This window comes from Scyliorhinus torazame, chromosome 17 (assembly GCF_047496885.1).
Source record: "Scyliorhinus torazame isolate Kashiwa2021f chromosome 17, sScyTor2.1, whole genome shotgun sequence".
Classification (NCBI taxonomy): Eukaryota; Metazoa; Chordata; class Chondrichthyes; order Carcharhiniformes; family Scyliorhinidae; genus Scyliorhinus; species Scyliorhinus torazame.
Window position 1 is genome coordinate 42,365,651 of NC_092723.1, and position 25,663 is coordinate 42,391,313.

At 47.1% G+C, this 25,663-nt stretch overlaps 1 protein-coding gene across 4 annotated transcripts in view; it reads left to right on the plus strand.

The window, feature by feature from the left end:
* Nucleotides 1-25,663, plus strand: part of LOC140393840 (innate immunity activator protein-like) — a 125,631-nt gene that overhangs the window by 75,408 nt on the left and 24,560 nt on the right. For all 4 annotated transcript variants that reach the window (XM_072480355.1, XM_072480356.1, XM_072480359.1 and 1 more), the window contains 5 exons: nucleotides 7,918-8,042; nucleotides 9,087-9,209; nucleotides 11,764-11,989; nucleotides 18,106-18,141; nucleotides 22,401-22,659. In XM_072480355.1, the coding sequence (XP_072336456.1) occupies nucleotides 7,918-8,042; nucleotides 9,087-9,209; nucleotides 11,764-11,989; nucleotides 18,106-18,141; nucleotides 22,401-22,659 (769 nt within the window). The remainder of the gene's footprint in view (nucleotides 1-7,917; nucleotides 8,043-9,086; nucleotides 9,210-11,763; nucleotides 11,990-18,105; nucleotides 18,142-22,400; nucleotides 22,660-25,663) is intronic.

The window sequence follows — 25,663 nt, forward strand, 5'->3', positions numbered from 1 at the left end:
GCAATTTGATTGTGGTATTTCCTATCTTTTAGGTCATTAAACCGGTATTAATTATTGAACTTGGGAAAATGGAAATTTCACGCTGATATACTGAGGGGCGCATTTCTTCCATTAAGAGTCAGATCCATTGGCGAGAATGGGTCCTTATTTACATCTGACTCATGGCATGGTTGATATTGGTTTGTTAGACAGTGACAGACCGATTTATTGATCAACAAAGTGCAAGGAAGGTGAAGAATTCCACAAATTTACACAGGGGCATTTTCTTAATCTGCACATTTCTAACTCCACGAGGTAGGAAATAGTGCTGGATCTAGTTCTAGGGAATGAGAGAGGAGTCTGCTTCAGTGGGTGAATGCTTTGGCAATAGCTATCATCTTGTGATAACTATATGCTGGTGGTATTATGATATCGGCACCATATCAAAAATATTTCCAAGCTATGCCTCTGTCATATTTATTTAGGCAACTCTGATACAGCTGTATAACCAAAATTTTGTTTATACTTTGATATTACATTAATATTTATAGTTAATTAGAAAAACGTGTAGCAAATTGGAAAGCAGAAAAACTGAGGCTGCAGCATAGAGTTCCTCTATAAAACACAAAATTGAGCCAGTACAGCAGTGCCACTGGTGGGAGGTTGTAAGTACAAGGAAACATGTTTACACAAGAGATTCCATTAACATTTCTATTATAAATGTGGATATAGGAAACTATCAGGGAGGTCTTGTGGTGCAGTGGGTAGCTATACTGCCTCTGAGTCAGAGACTCCGAGCTCAAGACCCACACCAGGGTTTACTGCCCAAAAAACGTACATTCTTAACACGGTTAAACATGATGAGTTGAGCATCAACCTGCAAATCCTTCCAACATATGCCAATGGCAGGCAGTGAGAGAGGGAGCGATCCTCGGTAAGCCACAAGATGGAAAGAAAATCAGAGCCCATACCATCACTGCTTATGACTCTGGAAAATATGCCTGTAAAAGTGCATGTTGCCACAGCAACTTAGATTCCTTTGGACGTGCTGATTGGCTCAGTTGGCCAGACAGCCGTTATGGATTTGTTTGAGTTTGACCTTTGTTCCGCTTTGGAGGATTTGGGGCCTGACTCCCCCTGGCCTATATGTGGCGAAAGTTGTGGGTCAGACGGGCCTTGGGGCAGAGAACTGGAACTATAATGGAAGAGCTTGCAGATCAAGAATTGTCATGCATTTTAGATTTTTTTTGTGCTGCATGAGACGCTGAATCTTTTAAGGCATTTTGTTTCAATTAGACTGTCCCAGTCAGATAGAAGAAGACATTGCATGTGAAAATATGTATACCTAATTTTGAAATTTAAGGCTCTGTATTAAGGCTTCCAAATAGTCAATATATTCTGGTGCACAAGTGAAATTTGGAACGCGGTCACATATTAATTTCCACACCTCAAATGTCACATAATCTTTCATTAATCAAGCCATTTGGTTTTTAGCAAACCTCTAGCCATTTTAGCATGTTTGACAAAACAAGTCACAACCTGTCTTTAGCTGTTGCAATCATACGTATTTTGAAAAGCAGCATAAACTCTCACTTCCTCAGTGAGGTTTGATTACTTCAACACTGTACTGTGCTGTGACTTGTAGAAGCCAGGGAAATATGTGATGATTTGCACCAACTGTATTTCAGGTTGCATAATAATCACTTTCCCATTGTGAGCCACAAACCTTCATTTGAAATTACACTTAACTTGTTTGTCTCTTCTTTAACAGCAACATATTAATGTAAGAATGCTTAAACGTCTGGGGCGGGATTCTCCGACCCCGCGGCAGGTCGGAGAATTGCCGGCGGGCCGCACAAATCGCGCCGCACCGGCACGCAATTCAGCGGAGAATTGGCGCCGGCGTGGTTGGCGCGGCCCCGGTCACGGGCCGCTCTACGCATCCCCCCCCCCGTGCCGTAAGAAAAGAGCCGAGTCCCACCGGCGCCATTCTAACCTGCTCTGGGCAGGCGGGACCTTGGCATGTAAGGGTCGGGTGACAGCCTTTGGGGCGGAGGGGGGGTCCGAACCCCCGAACCCAGGGGGGCCTCCGATGTGGCCTGGCACGTGATCGGGGCCCACCGATTGGCGGGCTGGCCTCTGTGGCTGGGGGCCTCCTTTCCTACGTGCCAGCCCCTGTAGTCCTGCGCCATGTTGCGTCGGGGCTGGCGCGTTAAAGGAGGCCACTGTGCATGCTAGCATTGGCGCCGCTGTCACTGCGCATATCCACGTTGCCGCCGGCACAACTGCGCATGCGCGGATCCTGCGGCACACAGTTCACGCCAGGATCTGCAGCTGGAGCGGCGCGAACCGCTCCAGCGCCGTGCTGGCCTCCTGTAGGGGCCAGAATTAGTCGTGGGGCCGTCCCGTTCACACCATCGTAAAATGCGACATGTTTACGACGGCGTGGACACTCTGCCGCGGGATTGGAGAATCCCACCCCTGTTACCTTAGCAGAGGTGTTAATCCAATTCAAATCATAACATCAGTTAAAATGGGGGACAAAAAGAATTTTGTATGAAAATATTAATCACTTGTGAACAAACATTTATGCAGCACAATTTAATGGCCTGGGGCTTTGTAGGGCTTTTAACTATGGGATTGTGCCAACTTGCCTGATGTGCTTGGCATGGACCCTGAGCTCTTTGGAGGCCCATGCCTCATTAACATTTGATCTTCAAATTCTGAATCAACACCCACAGCTCGATGAACAGTGGAAAATCTAGTATCTTCCCCAAAGGTAAAAAAGTATTAAGTTGCATAAGAACATAAGAAACAGGAGCAGGAGTACCATACAGGCCCCTGAGCCTGCTCCACCATTCAGAACGATCAATGCTGAGCTTCACTTTCCCACCTGCTTCCCTCATCCTTTGATTCCCTGAGAAACCAAGAAAAAAATCGACTTCAGCCTTAACTGTGTTCAATAATGGAACACAACCCCCTCAGATAGAGAAGTCCAAAGAGTCATAGTCCTTCCTTCAACGTCAGTCGGAAAGATTGGCCTTCATCCTCAGACTGTGACCCTGTTTTCTAGAATCTCTGTGTGTACCTTGTCAAGCCCTTTCAGATTCTTACATGTTTCAGTCAGATGACCTCTCAGAACTCCACAGGGGATGGTTTGGATGCAGTCAAACTGAAAGATTTTTTAGAGAAGTTAGGAACATTTATGTCCCATAAAAATCTATTTAAAAAATCAACTTGTACCTGCCATCTGCTAAATGGCCTACATTGAGCAGCCTACCTTTTAAACCTTTTAAAGAACATAGTTAAGTCGCTGTACATCTGGTATCAATCGGCAGTGCATCTTTGGTGCACGCCCCATCTATTGATATCTCAAGACTGCATTGAGTTCTTGCCAATTTCATGGGACCTTCATTAGCATATTGAAAGTAGGTTCCTACCTGGAGCGTCCATGTAAAGACCCAGTGAAGATGGCAGCAATCACGCTGGCAATGAGAACAGTGATGCATTTCCTTTTCTGATCCACCATCATCATGGTTCCACTGGGCAGAGGCCATGAAACATGACACCTTTGGAACTGGACGGAATATCTTTTTCTTTGGTGTGGGGGCGATCAGTGGGCGGGAGTTTGGGGGGGGTGGGGTGGTTGATGAGTGTTAAGGAGCAACAAGATACTTTAAAATTAGGAGGAAAAGAAACACTTCCTTTTGACATTGTTAGTGAAAGCTCTTCTACAAAACATTATACCCATTATTAGAACTTGTCTGCTTCAGCATATGTACCAGAGTCAGTAGCATTTATTCGGCTATTTTATATTTGTCATAATATACACCAGTATAGGTGCAGACACACACTGATGGACACACAGTGGGACCAATCAACATACACAACACCGCAGCCAATCACCAGTGAGAGCACACGCACTATAAAGACAGGGGGCATCAGAGTTCCCGCTCATTCGAGTAGCAGCTAGCTAGGAGGACAGAGCTCACAGCCTGCAACACAGACATTCACCATGTGCTGAGTGCATCGATTGGTTAGGTCAAGGCAAAGGTCTTTAGTTAAAGCTAGTATCGTATCAACTCACAGTCTGAGTATGTTTAAATAGTTAACGTTTCAATAAAATAGTGTTGCACTATTTTAAGTGTTGGTGACCTGTATGCGATCCAGAACACCCAACACATCAATATTTATCTTTGTAATTTTGATTTCACCAGGTTTTCTGCGAATTCATATCTCTGAAGATACTGTGCATGAAGTATGTTAATTACCAGTAGTAGATGGTAACTTATGATAAACAGGGTATATTGGATAGTTGCCAGTGAATGAGAATAATCTAAACAAAGGGATAAGACAAAGTAATAAATAAGAATGTTTGGTGAATGTACCCTTTCATATTGGCTACCAAAACAGATTCTGCCAGAGCAGTGACAACACCTGCTACAATAAAATGGTTAAAAACAAAACCAAGGATGTTCTTGCTGAATTGAATGATCTTTGGCAATGTCACCCTTATGAAATGCATTGAAGAACATTTTCCTGTTCTGATAGGGTCCTTCACAAAGTGACCACAGACTATAATAAAAAGACAAAGTGCTGAAAAAGCTCAGCAGGTCTGGCAGCATCTGTGGAGAGTGAAGCAGACTGAATGTTTGGAGTCCAATATGACCTTTCTTCAGAAATCCCCTCCTCGGAGTTCTGATGAAGAGTCACCTTGGACTCGAAATGCTAACTGTGTTTCTCTCCACCGATGCTGCCAGACCTGCTGAGTTTTTCCAGCACTTCCTCTGTTTATTTTTCCGATCTCCAGCATCCACGGTGTTTTGTTTTGTGATCATGTTGTTTTTAAAAAAAAATGTTTCATTCTCCTCCTTTTACACATTTTCTATTTTGTTATCAAGTCTTTAATAACCTAACTTGTCCCACTCAGCCGATTATTTTCAGTGAAAGATTACTATCTTCACTATCCTCCGTTTACAGATTGTATTCTTTAAGGAACAATTGCTTACCAGCAATTTCATCTCTACCTTGATTTGTTTAACAATCCCAGAAAAGCATTCTGAGACGTGAACTCGCTTGCTTAAAAATTATACTGCATCTTTGAAATGGCTGACACAATGTAGGTGTATTTCATACAAGTTAGAGAAATTTTAATTCTGGAGATGTTAAACTAATTTATTCAGAGACAATAACAAAATTGCTACAGACGATGGATGAACTGGCATAAGTCTGTCTAAAGAGGGCCACTTCCTGATCCCACTATTGTTTGCCCAACCAAGCTCTTGGATGTTAGGTCTGTCCTTGAGTCACTTGGTAACAGCAACAAACAAACAGATGAATATCATGGCAGTTATGATGTCATTAAAAGGCTTCAATTCTCCAGCTGCAGAGTTAATTATTAACTGAGCACAATGAAAGGGAGCTATCTAAGTATTGCTCAGACATGGTATCTCGAAATGTACAGACAGATGGGATAGGCAACTTAACAATGAGTCACATAAAAACTCATTGCAACATAACGGATGTTACTACTGCCTTTGTCGATGAGCGTGTTTTAAACTTGCTTGCTTTGAATTTTCTCCCCTCCTCTCCTGAAGACAGTACATTATGCTGAGATAATGGGTGGCACAGTGGTTAGCATTGCTGCCACACAGCGCCAAATACTCCGGTTCGATTCTGACCTTGGGTGACTGTCCGCGCAGAGTCTGCACTTTCTCCCCGTGTTTGTGTGGGTTTCCTCCGGGTGCTCTGGTTTCCTCCCACAGTCCAAAGATGTGCAGGTTAGATGAATTGGCCATGCTAAATTTCTCCTTACGCAAAGATGTGTAGATTAGGTTATGGGGTTGAGGGAATAGGGAGGGGAGTGGGCCTGGGTAGGGGGCTCTTTAGGAGGGTTGATGAAGACTCGATGGGCCGAATGGCCTCCTTCTGCACTGTAGGAATTCTATGATTCTATGTGGTTTGCCAAAAACATGCAGCCTTCCAACATATTGCTTCTATTGCTATTCCTCACCTCTAAACTTTGAGAGTGACACATTTGTATAGTACTTTCACAATGTGCTTCATAATGGAGTACCATTAGTCACAGGGAGTTTTTAAGGGAAGACTTTGAAGAGGTAGACTTAGGGTTGAATTTTCCAGTCCTTCCCACTGGCAGGATCATCTGGTCCCACCAATGGCAACCCTCCGCGATGGGTTTCCTTGCGGCCTGGCTGGCGAACAATGCAAAACAACGTTGACATCAGCGGGAGTGGATGATCCCATCACTGGCCAATGTGTGTGCTCCCTCCACTGCCAAAAAACACACCATGGTGGGACGCTGTTAGTGTATTCTTCTAAACTACAAGTGGGTTGGGAGAAAAGTTCCAAAGTGCAGGTGAGAGATGACTGAAGGTAAAGGGCTGGCTGGGGGCCAGGGAGATGCCCTAGATGGAGCTGAGACATACCGATTGAAAGAGATTCGAGAAATAGGGTAAGAGTGATGCAGTGAATAGGTTTTCAAGTGGGGATAAGGATTTTGAAATCAGTATGGATGATGGACAGGAAACCAGAGGACTGGGCAAACAGGATGAGCAGAACTTAGGGCAAGATAGAATGTGGGTGGTAGAGTTCTAAATCCTATAAATGCAAACTCAGGAGAAAGTAGGCAATACAGGGTGTCAGCAGGATAGCTAATTATGGGAGGCATTACAGACAAGCCAGACCTTGTCCTCATTCAATGGGCGTTTCCTAAAAGAGCCATTAAACAGCAATAATGTGGCCTGAAGAATTGTATACCTCCCTAATCTATGGGCACCAAAGCAAATTATATTACCCGCCATTAGGCCCTTGGCTGAGTTCATGGGCCCAAGATTGGAACAAAACTTGAAAGTAACTTTGCAACTGCTGGTGAACCCATTTCAAACTTCAAAATAATACACACATTTCCAATAGAAATAGACTATTTAAGCAAATATGCAGATATTTGAAATGTGAACTTTGTTGATCACCTCGATGACACCTGCTCTTGCTTCCATAAAGTACAGCTGGCTATTGCTTCCAACAAATCATATTGAGCACAAACAACTGGCACCATTATGGTTGGAAAAATTCTCCATGGGCTTCACCGAGGCCTTACTGAAAATAATCAATAAATGCCGAGCTAAAGATGGCGATATCAGGAGGAGTAACTAAAAGCATGGGAGGGAATGCGAATTTTAAAAACGAGATGAGAGGGTTGAATAAGATGAAGGTTTTGAAGGAGAAAGAGGATCCAGAGGGGCAGGGAATCAAAACAATTGTGGTTTGATAATGAAAGTCACACCACTATATTGACTAGGGAGGCAATTGTGAGATAATAGAGATAAGTGCTGAACCTTGAATAAGATGCAAGTTTAAAAAGCCATCAATTAAATCATCCAGAATAAGATAATGTGTGGCAAGCACTTTGTCGGGAACATTCTGGAGGAAAGTGCTGACATTGATTATATTTGTCTTTGGCATTCTCCCTGGTGGTGGTAGTTGGGGTGGGAGAGACAGAAACGGATGATGAGGATATCCCCCAGTGCCAGTATTATGTAGGAATGTCACTGAGAGAGGGAAGGATTGGGTAGCTCAGGAGAAAAGCATCGATCAATGCCTCGACAAGCTTTCCTGAATTGGTCGAGATGAACAAAGGGAAGATGTGGGCTTATTCAAAGGAGATTCAAGCTTGGCACTGTGGCAGGAGGGTAGGTAGGAGCCGAGGAGTAGCTATAGGCTGAGGATAGGTTTGAGACGATAATGTGCCTGAAATGGGAAAGCTAAGAAGTGGCTTAACTTAGGTCAGGAAGAGAGGGAGCAAGGAGAAATGGGTCCATGAGAAAAAATGTCTTCCAAAACTGACAAAAATAACTTGGTGCACAAAGAAGCTATCAAGCTCACATCATCATTAGTTCATAACTGGTGTTCTGTTCACAGGGTCAGACAGTCCTCAGTCACCGACGAAAGATAGGTATCGGTCTGTCATTTCCCGTAAGCAAATGCTGGAAGAAACACTTGAGATTTATTTGGATGAACTGAAAAAACTGTGTTTACGCGAATCTGTGAGTACCAGCATATGAAAGGCTGCTGATTTTAGTGTTTTGCAATTATGGTTATGTTAATTGTGGCAAATTCCTCCATGGGTTCCGGAGTGTCACTGCCAGTTCCAAAATGTATTACCCACCCCTAATTGCCTTGTGGAGGTGGTGGTGAGGCACTCTCATGTGCCCCTGCAATCTACATGGTAGAGGTACATCTACGTCGCGATTTTGGGGGAGATTTCTAGGATTGTGATGCAGCAACATTTTAAAGTCATGATGGGCTGTGATTTGGAGGGCAATTTGCAGGTGGCAATATTCCCAGGCATCTGCTAGCCTTGCCTTTCCAGATGGTAGAGATTGTGGACTTGGAAGGTGCTGCACTGCACATGGTAGATGGTATATACGGCCACCACGGTATGTCAGTGGTGGATGAAGAGAAAGTTTAAGGTGGTGGAAGGGGTGCCAATCAAACTGATTACTTTGTCCTGCAACGTTTTGAGCTTCTTGGGTTTTTGTAGAGTTGCACTGCTCCTGGCAAGTTGAGGAGCATGCCACTACCCTCCTTCCTGCCTTTCCCTTGTAGGTGGTGGACAGGCTTTAGGGAGGCAGGAAGTGAGTTACTTCCATGAGAATTTCCTGCCTTTTGTGCTACTCTTGCAGCCACAGCATTTACATGGCTGGTTCACTTAAATTTCTGGCCAGATGTTGATGGTGGGGGATTCAGCAGGGTAATTTCATTGAATATCCAAGGGAGATGGTTAGATTTTCTCTTGTTGGAGATGCTCATTGCTTGGCACTTAATGCGGCAGGGATTTTTCTTTAACGCATTGTAGTAATAAATTACATTGTGAATTGGGCATTAAAGCAAAAATAAGTGGCATAATATACTCTTGAATGAAAACATAAGCTGTTCATATTATTATTGCAGGTCAAGAATGCATTTAATTAAACATTTTGATTGAGGGTTTTTTATATTCTCAGTTTATTACTTAATTAGATAAACAAGGAGATCTTTATTATCGATGCAAATTTAATTATTTATATTTCCACGTTTTTCACATTTAGGAGTTGACAGGGAATTTGCCAAAAGAGTACCCATTAGCAGAAGGGGAAAAGCCACCCACTGTCCGTCGCCGTATCGGAACAACCTTTCAGTTGGATGAGGAGACAATCATAGCTAAAGGAGAGGTAATTCGCAATGTTTGATTATAGCCCACTTTAGGTTAACATTTCAATCCCAACAAGATTCCACGACTTCATAACAATGTAAGATAAAAGTGTGGGAGTAAGATCTTAAGACGTAGGAAGAAGAAGGCCATGCAGCCCATCAAGCCTGCTCTGCCATTCAATGAGATCATGACTGATCTGATGAGATAATCTTCAACTACACTTTTCTGCCTTTCCCCGTAACCCTTGATTCCTTTACTGATTAAAAAAATCTGTTCATCTCAGACCATTCAGCCCATTGAGCCTGCTCCACTATTTAGACAGATCCTGGCTGCTCGTCTATCTCAAAGCCATTTCCCGTCACTATCCCCATATCCCTTGCTGTCATTAATATCCAGAAATATATTGATTTCTGTCTTGAACATGTTCAATGATCGAACTTCCACAGCCCTCGGGGAACGGTAAAGCTAAGGTAAAGTCGCCATAGTCGCATGTGGCCATAGGCTGCTTTCCCCATTGAGGGAAACCTGAGGATCACTACACCTCAGGCGAGGGGAAAGTTTGAGAAAGGGAGGTCTTCATGCATAACCTCATGAATAATGAATAACCTCAGGCAATTCAAAGATTCACCACCCTCTGAGTGAAGAAATTCCTCCTCACCCCATTCCTAAATGGCCTACCCGTTGTTCTGAGACTGATTCTACACTCACAAGCATGACAAATGTACAAACAGTTGGTTATATTTTTCAGTGCTTTAGCACTGATGCTAATGATAAGTATGACATTCTTCTGGTCTAAATAAAAATACATGCTTTGTTTGAGCAATGGTTTTCATTTCATGACCAGTTGTCATTTTGTTATAGAATAAGAAAACAAATACAATAAGTGCCATTTAAATTCAAAGTCCAAATTAGGGCAATAGTTGATCACTTAAAACACTTTGGATTCAGAAATACCTGAACCATTTTCAAAATGTGATGGTATACTTGTACAAAGGGGAAGACACATGGACAATGGAGAATGCAGTGTTAAATCCATTTGAATCATAGAACCCATACAGCGCAGAAAGAGGCCACGCAGCCTATTGAATCTACACCAACCCTCCAAAAGAGCACTGTACCAAGGCCCACTCCTCTGCCCTCATCCCGTAACCCCACCTAAACTGCACATCTTTGGACATTAAGGGGCAATTTGGTGTGGCCAATCCACCTGACCTGCACATTTTTGGACTGTGGGAGGAAACCGGAGCATCCGGATGAAACCCATGCATACACGGGGAGAAAGTGCAAACTCCACCTAGGCCAGAATTGAAACAGGACCCTGGAGCTGTGAGGTATCAGTGCTAACCACTGTGCCACTGTGCCGCCCAAATGTTTTGGGTCAGATATTTCTTCGGACTTCCTTGATGTGCAGGATGTTGGGACATAAAACTGGACCTTGATGAAGATTAATTTAGAGTCAGAATCCCTTATTAGCCAATTAAACAGTAATCTATCGGACAAAACAAATCTCAGATTTACCAATATGTCATTTTATGACACAGAATAGAGTTATGACTGGGGGACGTAATTAAGGTAATTTGGGAACAATGCTAGAATACCCCAGCCATGACATGATTTATGTTGTACCTAATCCTGAAATACTCCATTATTTCTTCACTGTTCTCAAGTCAAGGGGCGGGATTCTCCGACCCCCCGCCGGGTCGGAGAATCGGCGGGGGGCGGCGTGAATCCCGCCCCCGCCGGCTGCCGAATTCTCCGGCACCGGGGATTTGGCGGGGGTGGGAATCGCGCCATGCCGGTCAGCAGCCGCTAGCAGCGGCCCCCCCCGGCGATTCTCCAGCCCGCGATGGGCAGTGTGGCCGCCTGTTTTTTGCCAGTCCCGCCGGCATAAATTAGAGTAGGTCCTCACCGGCGGGACCTGACGGTGCGGGCGGCCTCCGGGGTTCTCGGGGGGGCGCGGGAGGATCTGGCCCCGGGAGGTGCCCCCACGGTGGGCCTGGCCCGCAATCGGGGCCCACCGATCCGCAGGCGGGCCTGTGCCGTGGGGGCACTCTATTCCTCCGCATCAGCCGCTGTGGTCCTCCACGATGCCGATGCGGAGACGAACCCTCCCGCGCATGCGCCGGGATGACGCCAGCACACGCTGGTGCTCCCGCGCATGCACCAACTCGCGCGAGCAGGCGGAGGCCCTTTGGCGCCGGTTGGCGTGGCGCCAAGCCCCTTCCTCGCCAGCCGGCGTGGCGCAAACCACTCCGGAGCGGGCCTAGCCCCTGAAGGTGCGGAACACTTTTGGAGCGGACCGGGCCGGAGTGGTCCTCACCACTCCTCGCCGCCGGGACCCCCCGCCCCGTAGGGTAGGGGAGAATCCCGCCCAAGATCTCACATAAACTTAATTTGTTTTATCAATTGACTTGACTTCTCGACACAAAATTCAGATTATTACAAACCAGAACATTCAGTTGCCTTGAAAGGAAGACAGTGCAGATCCCCTAGGTTTTCACTATTTAATCCCATGGACATCAAAGTAAGAAAGACTAGCATGTAGTTTGTTTTAAATCTTTATTGTTTTCTAGGACTCTGAACTGGCCTGTCTGGAGAGGGACTTTGCCTTGCAGTTACAATTTGTGGAGGCAGCCAAGCGCCTGTCACAAGAAGGAAATCTAAGCAGGCACATAAAGAAACAAAGAAAACACACATTTGTAAAAGAACAAAAGAAACTCAACGATATCAAAAAAACTATAAATGAGCACAGAGACATGGCTGGTGGAAGGACACTGCAGACAAGTAATGTAATGGAAGGTATGTTACATTTTTAACTTGGCTCCAGTATGATATGTAATATTACTTGTCACCACAAGAATATTATGAGGTAGTTTTCTTTCTTGGAGTAGAACAACTTTTTCTGCAGGCTTTGGTAACAGGAGCTGGTTTGTGGTTAAAGACAGGGAATCAGAGAATCATAGAATTTATAGTGCAGAAGGATGACCAAAAAAACATGCAACGGCCAGCCAATCCTGCATATTAGCTCAGTGGGCTAGACAGCTGGTTTGTGATGCAGAACAAGGCCAGTTGAGCGGGTTCAATTCCCATACCAGCTTACCGTCGGAATGTGGCGACTAGGGGCTTTTCACAGTAACTTCATACTTGTGACAATAAAAGGTTATTATTATTATTATTATATTATCCATTTAACAAGGGTCAGAGATTGGAGTGTCTGGGCTCTGTACATAATTTATTTCATATTTTCTTTTACTGTAGTGAAGCAACATATTTTGTCGGACATTGGTTTACCTTCCCAGAACCTCAATTTAGTTTCAATTTCTCCCTTTGAAGTATTGAATTTAGGTGGGGATATGGCCCAGTGAGCATCAGAATCTCTCTGGTACCTTATCCAAATAACCACATGAATCAAACTCAGTGGCAGTGCAACTATGCGTTGACAAAACAATCATACCAGAATTGAGCATAATTAACATTATAATTAGCTAATTAATCATATCAGCCATTCATTGACCATGTAAACAGATAGGTTCCCCATAGAAGCTTGATTATCCCTAACTGATGCATTATTTTTGTTTCAAAAGCATTTAGATAAAGTTCTTCAACCACATGATCTATTTTACAGATAGAAGTCACAACTCTGAGCCAATATCAATGATCAAAGTGATTGCCTTACAACTGAGTACCTTCTATGCTTTCAAAACACAGCATCACTTTACCATTTGTATTACTTTGTAGTGTGTGTTTTGATGTTTTAGATGTGTTTAGTTATTTTAATATTTACTGTGTCAAAATAATAATCATTTAGTAATACTTACACGACGCATGGCATTAATGACATTATTGAATCTCTCATTACATATTAAAGTACATAATTGTTGGAGGCACAGTGTTTGATCATACATCCAATAAATGTATGAGGACATCACTAGTAGCAATTCACACAAGCTTTCTAATCCTAGCGAAGAATACAAAGGGAGGTTGCCTCACTTGAAGCATTCTTTTGATGGCTGAGATCACTGAGAGATTTCAGCCCATCCTTCAAGCAATGAACAGCTGCAAAAACATTCAAACTTGTAGTGGCGAAGGAATATACTGAAAAGTATTACAAAGTATTTCTAAAACACAGAAACAGGCTATTTGGCCTGGCAGGCCACTGCTGGTGTTTATGCTCCACAAGAGCTTCATCCCACCCTTCACTTAACTGTATCAGCACATATTTCTTATGATTTTCTCCCTCATGAGTTTCTTCTTAAATACATCTAAAGTCTCAACAACTCTTTGTTGTATAGCTAATTCAATATTGTAATACACTGGATAAAGGAATTTCTCCTGAGTTCCCTATTAGATTTATTAGTGAATACCATTAAGCTCTAGTTATGTCTCCCTTACAAGTGGAAACATTTTCTCCATGCCTACCTTATCAAACCCTCACATAATCTGAAGGGCCTCCATCAGATCATCTCTCAGTCTTGTCTGGAGGAAAGAGACCAACTTGTTCAATCTCTCCTGGTAGATATAACATCTCAGTTCTGGTATCATTCTATTAATTGTTTGCACCTTCTCCAATGCCCCTATATTCTTTCTATAATATAGAGATATGTTCACAATATTCCAAGTGTGGTTTAATCAAGGTTCTATACATGTTTTATACATTTTCTCTACTTTTGAGTTATATCCCTGTCAAAATATACCCAACTCCTTTGTACCTTTTGAAGGCCCTATTCACCCATGTCTCTACTTAAAGTGACTTGTATATCTGTATCCCTAGATTCCTTTGCTCTTTTACTCCCAAGGAGTGTGTGGCCTCCGTATTCATCCTGCCAAAATGTACTGCCTCACACTTATCTCTGTTGAAGCTCATTTCATCGTTCCATGCCCTTTCTGAAAATTTATCAAAGTTCTCCTGTATTTTGTCACAGCCCTACTCTGATTAATTTGGTGCTGTTTGCAAATTTTGAAATTGTACCTTTGATTCCCAAGTCCAAATTCTTCACGCAAATGGTGAATAGGAAAGGCCCAGCACTAATCCTTGTGCAACACCACTCCCAACCTTATGTAACTGAGTAACTATCTAAGAATTCTTAAGGAGTATAAAAATATAAGGTTATCAGCATCACATTCCATTCAGGCTAACCACATTGAGCAAATTTCATGAAGTCATGGCACACTATGTAGATGGACTAAAGTCAAGTATCCTGGGGCACATTCATTAAAATGAACCAATTAATGCTTTGAGAAGCATGGGCCGGGATTCTCCGCGACTCCGCGCCGCAATCGCGCCCGGCGCGGAGGCGGAGAATGGGACGTCGGACCCATGACGCCTTCCCGCGATTCTCCCACGACCGTAGAATTGGCGGCAGTTGCGCGCCGCCAGTCAGGGGCCGTTGAAAGAGGCCACCGCGGACAACCGGCCGAGTTCCCGCCGGCGTGGTTCACGTAAGGTACCACCGGGCGGGAGCTCGGAGTCGCGCCTGCAGTGGCCATCCTGGTGGGGACGGGGGGAACCATCACCAGGGGTAGGCCTCCACGACTACCGATCGGCAGGCGCGTGTGATCTGGGGGGAGGGGGGGCCCTACTTCTTTCGCGCCGGCCCTCGTGTGAATCCGCCATGTCATGCGGGGCCGGCACCGCAGGGCCATGCGCGGACCCGCGGCCGACGTGCAGAGCCCCATATCGGCAGCCAGAGCTGCATGGCGCACTCCGGAGCCCTGAAAGCCCCCTTAAAAACCGAGAATCATTCCGGACTTTCTAGAAAAAAGTCCGGAGTGATTCACGCCTGTTTTTTCACGGGCGTGTGGCATCGCCCCATTATTGGAGAATCCCGCCCATGATATGGTGGGCGTCATTCTCCGACCCCCCCGCCGGGTCGGAGAATGGCCGTTGGCCGCCGTGAATCCCGTCCCCGCCGAAGTCTCCGGTACCGGAGATTGGGCGGGGGCGGGAATCGGGCCGCGCCGGTTGGCGGGACCCCCCGCTGGATTCTCCGGCCCAGATGGGCCGAGGTCCCGCCCAGAAATTGCCTGTCCCGCCGGCGTAAAACAAACCTGGTATTTACCGGCGGGACCGGGCGGCGTGGGTGGGCTCCGGGGTCCTGGGGGGGGGCGCGGGACGATCTGACCCCGGGGGGTGCCCCCACGGTGGCCTAGCCCGCGATCGGGGCCCACCGATCCGCGGGCGGGCCTGTGCCGTGGGGGCACTCTTTCCCTTCCGCCTCCGCCACGGCCTCCACCATGGCGGAGGCGGAAGAGACTCCCCCCACTGCGCATGCGCGGGAAACTTTCAGCGGCCGCTGACGCTCCCGCGCATGCGCCGGGAAACTGTCAGCGGCCGCTGACGCTCCCGCGCATGCGCCGCATTTCCGCGCCAGCTGGCGGGGCAACAAATGCCATTTCCGCCAGCTGGCGGGGCGGAAATCCCTCCGGCGTCGGCCTAGCCCCTCAATGTTGGGGCTAGGCCGCCAAAGATGTGGAGCATTCTGCACCTTTGGGCCGGCGCGATGCCCGTCTGATTGGCGCCGTCTTTGGCGCCAGTCGGAGGACATCCCGCCGTTGGGGGAGAATTTCGCCCATGATGTGACTTTGGTGTCATTTTTATTGACTGGGCAGCTTATAAATCCAGGAAAACATGGGCAAAGACAAAAGATACAATGGCAATTCATGTCAGGCCCAATCACCAATCTTAAATGTGGACCTTACCTTTTCTCTAATAATCCATCTTTCCCATGTCATTTGTGAAGAAAAAAACATTGGACAGAATTCATTGCCTGCCCTCATGGTGGGGAGAGTGTTGAATTGGGTGGGAGGGTGTCAATTGGGGACTCCTTTGCCTTCCTACCTCTGCCCTGTCCCACTCTGTCCTCTCCCGCACTGCCACCAATTGACACACCCTTAATGCCCACTTTTTAAAAAACTTTTTAAAAAAAAATTTAGAGTACCCAATTATTTTGAGTATCCAATTAAGGCACAATTTAGTGTAGCCAATCGACCTACCCTGCACATCTTTTGAGTTGTGGGGGTGAAACCGACGCAGACGTGGGTTGAATGTGCCAACCCCACACGGACTGTAATTGTCAAAAGGCAGTACAAACATATTTGAAGAAGACTAATGTGCTGGTTATGGAGAAAAAACTGGAGTGTGGGACTAAATAGTGGAGTTATGTCAAAGAGCAAGCACAAATACGGCAGGCCAAACGGCCTCCTTCTATGCTGTAAGATTCGATGATTCTATAATTTAGACTTAATGGAGCAATTTTGATCTCTTTACCACCCCAAACAACCTGACAAGCAGCAGGCACAAAATGGAGTTTCAGTTCTGGTTTGCAGAACGATCCTGATTTTCTCAGGGTGTGGGAGATAATTCCTGGTGGCCAAAGCACCAATTTGAAACCAGCAAGAGTTTCATGAACTAAAAACAGAAAATGCTGGAAAAACTGAGCAGGTCTGGCAGCATCTGTGGACAGAGAAACCAAGTTAATGTTTTGAGTCCATATGAGTCTTCTTCAGAGCTGAAGGGGGATAAAAATGTGATGGATTATATAGTTGGAGAGGTGCAGCACAATAGGAAGTCAAGGATGGGTGGGAGCTAAGGAGAGATTGACAAAGAGGCCATAGATCTGGAGTGTGCATTAAAGACTAAAGAAGGTGCTGATGGTGGCATAAAGGTAAGAAAGCAGAATGTATTAAAAGGAAAACAAAGGTCAGTGCTCAGTGAAAGCAAAACTAAAGAACAAGTGACAGATGGTCCTTCGGAGGGTGGGGAGGAAGAGGGTTGCTGGGGCAAAAATAAAGAGGTCCAACTCCTTTGAGGCTTCCACAGGGTTATCCACAATAAAATCAGTCTGTAGTTTATGCTTTGACTGATACCCTGTCTCCTAAATCAAACAGATTGATTGCTTTCCCCATGGACGTGTAAAATGAATAGGAAAGCGTGCTGGGAATCACTGTGATTTAGATACTCCCCCCAAAACTAGGGAATCATTGGTTATACTGATGGCCGGCCCTCTGTGGGTGCTCAGTAATTTCAGCATGGGGGGAGGGAGGTTGCGCTATCTCAATCAAAGGATCACAGAAGCCCATGGTCAGGAACCACCAGGACAGGGCTGAAAAGTGCCGACATCTACATTACTGTAACTAATATATTTAAACTAACTATTTTATATCACATTCGTCACCAGGGCAGTTGGGTCTAGATTGCTTTCTGCTGGTGTGGTGGGTATTGGTTCGGGGGGGATGGAGCCGCAGGGTACAGAGTTGTTGTCATCATGACGGTATCATTTCTCATCAACCTTCCACAACCAACCCCATTACTGGCCTGTACATCCCTGCTGATCTGTGGGAGGCTAAATTTCAGTAAGCCAAGTAAAGTCCCTACCTATTTGGTCTTCCAGCTCAGCGACAGCCTACAGTCAGGCCTTCAAAGTTGCGACCGAGAACCTGAGTGTCCTCTCTGAACATCTTCCAGCCATCGTAAACCTTGACAACATTTCTTTGCTATCTACATCTAAAGTGCAGTTCTCTTTTAAGTGGTGTCAGTGAAATCTGATATCCCCTCTCCACCCGTACGAGAATTTAGCCAATGATGGATTGAGTGTCACTGCTGCATATCTGATTCATCTTAATGAGCTAGCAGCACCAATTTAACACAGTTTCTCCAACCAAGAGAACGGGCAGATGCATTGTGCACCATCCCAACAGGCCTCATTTAGGACGTGATCAAATTTCTAGACCAAGCTTTCTACCCTAATCAGATTTTTCACTGTGGCCCAATAAATAGTAATAAAAAATCAGTTGAAAATTAAATATGGTACTTACACATTTCCAAAATTATATTTTGCTTCAATAGAAACATAAAGAGTAAACAGTTCATTTGACTGCATTAAATCCTCATTTCTCAAAACCCTTTTTGTTTTCAGAATTGATTGCTTCTGATGACAGTTCTCTAGACGATGGTAAGTGCTCAATGTGTAGAGTGCAAAGGGGTTGCAATTGGTCTTGGGTTGAACAAGGGACAATGGCGAATTGGAAATCAGATTGGGGCGAAATTCTCCGACCCCCCGCCGGGAATCGCGCCACACCGGTTGGCGGGCCCCACCGTGCAATTCTCCGGCCCGGATGGGCCGAAGTCCCGCCGCTAAAATGCCTGTCCCGCCGGCGTAAATTAAACCACCTACCTTACCAGCCGGACAAGGCGGCGCGGGCGGGCTCCGGGCTCCTGGGGGGGGCGCGGGGCGATCTGGCCCCGGGGGGTGCCCCCATGGTGGCCTGGCCCGTGATCGGGGCCCACTGATCCGCGGGCCGGCCTGTGCCGTGGGGGCACTCTTTCCCTTCCGCCTCCGCCACGGTCTCCACCATGGCGGAGGCAGAAGAGACTCCCTCCACTGCGCACGCGTGGGAATGCTGTCAGCGGCCGCTGACGCTCCCGCGCATGCGCCGCCCGGAGATGTCATTTCCGCGCCAGCTGGCAGGGCACTGAAGGCCTTTCCCACCAGCTGGCGGGGCGGAAATTCGTCCAGCGCCGACCTAGCCCCTTAAGGTTGGGGCTCGGCCCCCAAAGATGCGGAGACAGAATTGTGGACAGAATTAAATTTGTGAAGATCAATCTTTTGCTTGTCCTTTTAGCTCATTTCGGCTTTAATCACGTGTTACATGACTCAAATAGTCTTCACTTGTGCCTCTATGCTTCCCTGGGGGCCGACTTTTGTTAGTACCCATTGGACACAGTGGGCACATGGTGGCATAGTGGTTAGCACTGCTGCCTCACAGTGCCAGGGACCCGGGTTCAATTCCGGCCTTGGGTGACTGTGTGGAGTTTGTGTGGGTTTTCTTCGGGTGCTCCGGTTTCCCCCCATAGTCCAAAAGACGTACAGGTTAGGTGGATTGGCTGATAAATTGCCTTTAATGTTCAAAGATGTGTGGGTTAGCAGAGGTTACGGGCAATGGAGATAGGGCGGGGGAGTGGTCCGAGGTAGAGTGCTCTTTCAGAGGGCCGGTATGGACTCGATGGGTTAAATGGTCTTTTCTGCACTGTATGGATTCTCTGGACATGATTTTGATGATGGCAGTGATGACACACCAGCATGGAGAATACCAAGGTGCACCTTGGATCTCAGTGGAATAAATCTACTGGCACCATTTGACCACCCCAGAAATAAATTGTCAGCCTAGGCCTCTCACGTTTCAGCGCAGTCTGTAGGAAGGTCCAGGGATGGAGGAGTGCGGCAAACAGGAGGGCAACAAGTAAGGGCCAGCAGTGACCCACAATATTAAATAGGAACAGAAAATGCTGGAAGTGGCTACCATGTCTGGCAGAATCTTCGAAGAGAGAAACAGAGTTAATGTTTCAGCGAGTGACCTTTCAACAGGTGTGGGAAAAAGTTAGAGACGTTTTATGCTGGTGAGGGTTTGGGTGGAGGGTGGGATAAAAAAACAAGAGGGAAGGCGTGAGAGAGTGGAAGACAGAAGAGATTAAATGCCAAAAGTGTTAGTGATACGACATCAAAGGGAATGGTAAGGAAACAAAAAAATGTGACTAGAGGAGGTGTGAATGGCAGATTCATGACGACTGCCATCCCAAAGCAAAAATGAGAAAAACCCAAAACAGCAGAGAAAAAGGAGGCAAAAAAGGGACAGGAGGCTACAATCCAAAATTGTTGAGCCTAATGTTGAGTCCCGAAGACAATAAGGGACCTGATTGAAAGATGAGTGCTGTTCCTTGAACTTATGTTGAGCTTCATTGAAACACTGCAAGAGGCTGAGGACAGTGGGGCCAGAGTGGGAACAAGGTGGAGAAATAAATGACAGGTTGCAAGGAACTCGGGACTGCGCCTGCAGAATGAAAAATGGGGGGCGCAATTCTCCCAGCACCGCGCCGAGCTGGAGAATCGCTGCAACCGCGCCACGCCGCCCCGACACTGGCGCGCGATTCTCCGAGGTGCGGAGAATCGGTGCCTTTCGCGCCGGCGCATTTGGCGCGTCGCGTGCCGCTATACGCGGCGGGGCAGCCGATTCTCCGGCCCGGATGGGCCGAGCGGCCTTGCGGAAAAAGCAGAGTCCCACCGGCGCTGTCCACACCTGGTCGCTGCTGGCGGGATCCGTGCACGAAGGGTCGGGGGGCGGCCTGTGGGGGGGGGGGGGGCTCCGTCCCCAGGGGGGGCCTCCGATGGGGTCTGGCCCACGATCGGGGTCCACCGATCGGCGGGCCAGCCTCTTCCCCCCCCCGGGACTACTTTGTTGTACGTCCGGCCCCTTGTTGCGCAGGGCCGGAGCGTTCAGTAAGGCCACCACGCATGCGCGGGTTGGCGCCGCCCCCAGTGCACACCAGGAAGTGAGGCTGGAGCGGCATGAACCGCTCCAGCGCCACGCTTGCCCCCTGTGGGGGCCAGAATCGCTACTGCCCGCGCCAGTTTTGCGCCGTCGCCACAAACCAGTCGGAGAATCGCGCCCGATGTTCCACAAACCAGTCACCCAATCTGAGTTTGGTCTCCCCAAATTGGAGGAGACCACATCATGAGCAGGAAACACAGGTCTACTAAATTGAAAGAAGTACATGTAACTTGCTGCTTCACCTGAAAACAGTGTTTGGAGTCTTGGACAGTGAGAAGGGAAGTGGTAAGAGGGAAGATAAGCGTCTCCTACAGTTACATGAAAAGGTGCCGTGGGAACACGATGACTGCTGGAAGAGTGGGTTCTAGGGTGTGGCTACCAGATTAAGATGAAAGTAAGATTGAGGTTAAAATGGAAGCAAGAGGAGCACGCTTACACTGAACAATTCAAACAAATTTAGCAACAAATTCCTCAAATGTGCACAAGAGCCTGGGGCGGGATTCTCCGACCCCCCGCCGGGTCAAACCACCTCTCTTACCGGCGGGACTAGGCGGCGCAGGCGGGCTCTGGGGTCCTGGGGGGGGTGGGGGGGGCGCGGGGCGATCTGGCCCCGGAGGGTGCCCCCACAGTGGCCTGGCCCGCGATCGGGTCCCACCGATCCGTGGGTGGGCCTGTGCCGTGGGGGCATTCTTTTCCTTCCGCCTCGGCCACAGCCTTCACCATGGCCGACGCGTAGGAGACACCCCCCGCTGCGCATGCACGGGGATGACGTCAGCAGCCGCTGACGCTCCCGTGCACACGCAGACTTCCGTCGGCCGGCGAAGTCCTTTCGGCCCCGGCTGGCGTGGGCCAAAGGCCATTCCCGCCAGCCGGCGGAGTGCCAACCACTCCGGCATGGGCCTAGCCCCTCAATGTGGGGGCTGCCCGACGCCCGAGTGGTTCCTGCCACTCCATCCCGCCGGGACCCCCCGCCGGGTAGGGGAGAATCCCGGCCCTGATTTCAGAGAGGCACCAGGGCCTCCTGAAAAGAGCTGAGACAAATTTGGCAGCAGCCCGAACACCTTGATTCTGCTAAATTGGTCATTTTTGTGTCTGTTTTACACCTATAAAGTTGGTGCAACATGTTAATTCTGTATTACTATAACTATAATCTATGAGAAATATATCCATTAAGGGTATGATGTCATTTGGGGAAGTTTTGGTTCTGTTTAGTATTCGAGTCAAATTAAACTTTATTTTTTTTCTTTTTTATAAATTTAAAGTGCCCAATTCATTTTTCTTCCAATTAAGAGGTAATTTAGCATGGCCAATCCACCTATCCTGAACATCTTTTGGGTTGTGGGGGTGAGACCCACGCAGACACAGGGAGAATGTGCAAAGTCCATATGGACAGTGACCCAGGGCCGGGATCGAACCTAGGTCCTCGGCGCCGTGAGACAGCAGTGCTAACCACTGTGCCACCATGCTGCCCTCAAATTAAACTTTAATGCAAACAGAAAATGCTGGAACTACTCCACAGGGCAGGACGATCTGTAGAAAGAGAGCTAAAGGCCCAGGGATGGGCAATAAATGCTGGCCTAGCCAGTGACGGCCGACATCCCGTAACAAAACATTCTGTAATGTTAAATTTGGTAAAACTATTATTATTTATTCGTAACTAATAACTTGATGGTAAAATTTGTTTCTTATCGGACTTTTTAAAGTAGTTTGTAAACATGCTTTTTAAAGTAATGAGCTCGTAGGACCAAAACACTCCACAATTTCCTCCGTCACAAATGTAAAATTCTTTTATATATAATGTTGCCCAAAATGAAAAAATGCTGTTAAGTATCGAACTGATGATTTTTGAATAATTTTGATCCATGTTATTGTTTGCTTTCCACAGACGCCGGTCGCCATCACGGCCAAAATTCATCAACAGAGTTCTTGACAGCTGGGCATGTGATGCAAAGGAATGACTCGCCGCAGCCTCCTCTGCCCAGGAGGCCCACCCCACCCCAGACTCTGGAAGGGCTTACTCCAGTCTGTTATCAATACAATGATTATGAAAAATCACCTGTCATGGACACAGCATGGATGGAGTCTAATCTTGACGAACCATACGAGAAAGCGAAAAGAAGCTCCTCTTTGAGCAGCAAGTCAAGGTACAGTTTGGATTTTATTTACAATGACAGGCAACAAGAAGCTCAGGGTCATGTTTGCAGAATGAATAGAATCGTTTGACCATGTGGTCAGCCGGCCTGTGTTCGGTCACCTCAATGTTATTTTTAAAATTCATTTACGGGATGTGGGCGTCGCTGGTTAGGCCAGCATTTATTGCCTATCTCTAGTTGCCCTTCAGAATATGGTGGTAAGGTGCTTTCTTGGACCGCTGCAATCCCTCAGGTGTAGGCACACCCACAGTGCTGTTAGGGAGGGAGTTCCTGGATTTTTTTTTCCCCCAACGGCAGAGAAGGAACGGCGATATATTTCCAAGTTAGGGTGGTGAGTGACTTGGAGGGTGGTGATGTTCCCATTTATCTACTGCTGTTGTCCTTCTAGATGGTAGTGGTGGTGGATTAGGAAGGTGCTGTCTATGGAACCTTGGTGAGTTCCTGCAGTGCGTCTGGTATATGGTACACACTGCTGCCACTGTTCATCAGTGGTGGAGGGTTTGAATGTTGAGGAGACCTCATTGGGAGCAGCTAATACAGTAGATGAAATTAACAGAAGTACAAGTAAATGGCTACTTCACCTGGAAGGGGTGTTTAGTGCCTTGGACAGAAAGAAAGGAGGTGGCAAAAGGGCTGGTGTTACAGCTCCTTTATCTGAGGAGCTGTCAGAAGGAGAGGTGTATTAGGGGAAATTGAAGAGTGGACCAGCGTGACTACATTATACATGTGGGGGAGCACTCCTGCTCTGACCACTTTAGCATTAAACAAGTTTCATCTCGATGCAAATACTATTAAGCTAGGTTGACAGGGTGCCCCAGGCTTGACATACAGGTAACTTTTGTATAATTCAAGAGAAAACTTGGAATAGAAACTGAAAATGTACGTCAAAGATTTAACAATATGACTACAGCACTTTTTAAAAATTCACTAAACTCTCTTTTAATGTGTAATGCATATCTGGAGATGGCTGGCATCGGTTGAATGTAATATTTTTTTTTATGAATGGCTCTCTCTTACAACAATCTTGTAAATGGGTCACAGGCCCCGAAAACCTAGACGCTGCAGCTCTGTCGGCTTTTCTCCTTAGAGACGGCTCACACCTTTCAGGACAAACCATTTCTCGTGCCAAATGCGCTTTGTTTCTCGGAAAACCATTCTGACAGATGTCAGCACCATACACTCAATCTGAAGCCGAGCAAACTAAATGAAGAAGTAAGACACAGACAGAAAGCACAAACGTCAACATAATGGCAGTATGTCGTCTGTTTTAAAATTACACACAGTCCTGACAATAGTGAATATTGGGGGCGGGATTTTCACAGCCCAGGGCCGGGCCGGAGAATCCCTGTGACCAGCGCGAATCATGCCATGCTGCCCCGACGCCGGCACGCAATTCTCCCAGTGCGGAGAATCGGTGCCATTGGCGTTGGCGTGGCTGGCGCGTCAGCGGTCGGGGGCCCTTCTACGCGGCCCTCCCCGCCGATTCTGGGCCCGTCGTAAAAAAGCTGAGTTCCGCCGGCACCGTCCACCCCTGCTCTCGGCCAGCGGGAACTTGCCGTGAAATGGTCAGGGGGCGGGGGGGGGCCTGTGGGGTGGGGGGGTGTCCGACCCCGGGGTGGGCCTCCAATGTGGCCTGGCCCGCGATCGGGGCCCACTGATCGGCGGGCTGGCCTCTCTGGCTCGGGGCCTCCTTTCTTCCGCGCCAGCCCCTGTAGCCCTGCGCCATGTTGCGTCGGGGCCGGCGCGATTCCAGCTTGGGTCACTGTCTGTGCGGGGTCTGCATGTTCTCCCTGTATCTGTGTTGTTTTCCTCTGGGTGCTCCGGTTTCCTCCCACAAGTCCCGAAAGACATGCTCGTTAGGCGAATTGGATATTCTGAATTCTGCCTCAGTGTACCCAAACAGGCGCTGAAATGTGGCGATTAGGGGCTTTTCACAGTAACCTCATTGCAGTGTTATTGTAAGCCTACTTGTGACAATAATAAAGATTATTATTATTATCCATGAGTTCCATGTGGTAGAGGTATATCCATGGTGCTGTTTGAGAGGGAGTTCCATGATTTTGAGCAGCAACAGTGAGGAAGCGGTGATATAGTTTCAAATCATGATGATGCGTGGCTTGGAGGGGAACTTACTGCTGGTAGTGTTCCCATGAGTCTGTGCCCTTGTTCTTTTAGGTGGTACAGGTTTGGAATGTGCTGTCAAAGAATCCGAGGCAAGTTGCTGCAATGCATTTTGGAGATGATACTCACTGCTGCCACTGTGTGTGTGTGCTGGAGGGAGTGGATGTTAGGGATGGTGGACAGGGTGCCAGTCAAGTGGGCTTGGATGTCATTGAGTCAGTGAGTTTTACAGCACAGAAAGAAGCCCTTCGGCCAAACCTTTACAGCGTTTACAGAGCTGCACTCATCCAGGCAAAAGGAGAGTATTCCTTGACACTCCTGACTTTTGGCTTGTAGATGGTGGACAGGCTTTAGGGAATCAGGAGGTGAGTTATTCACTGCAGTGTCAAGACCCTAAATGTGTTACTGTCCTCTTGATACTTTAATTAGATCTCACCTTGGTGATCAGAAATCAAGTTGCGTACTGCAACCACATCAAATGTGTCTGACACCAGATAAAACCAAAATAAAAACAGGCACAGGTTGTTAGTTTCTGTCTAAATTGCCAATTTCTGATTGTTCTATAGTTGTGAACCAGTTGTTTCATGCGTGACTGCATTATCATGCAATCAGATATTCTGATAGAATCTGTGTGTAAACAGTAAGATATGTGACACTCTTGAGGATAATGAACTGGAAAGTGGGTTGACCATGGCTTTCAACTCTAGTGTCAGTTTATCACCATGGGCGAGTGCGTGGTCAATCCCAGCCCACTTGACCCGGAGTCACAACACAAATGAATTAACCAATAATTCATAGAAAATACCCAAAGTCTTTAGTCCTTGGCTGCCCAATAATTACAGTCACCAGGTTTGTAAATGTAAACACAATTACT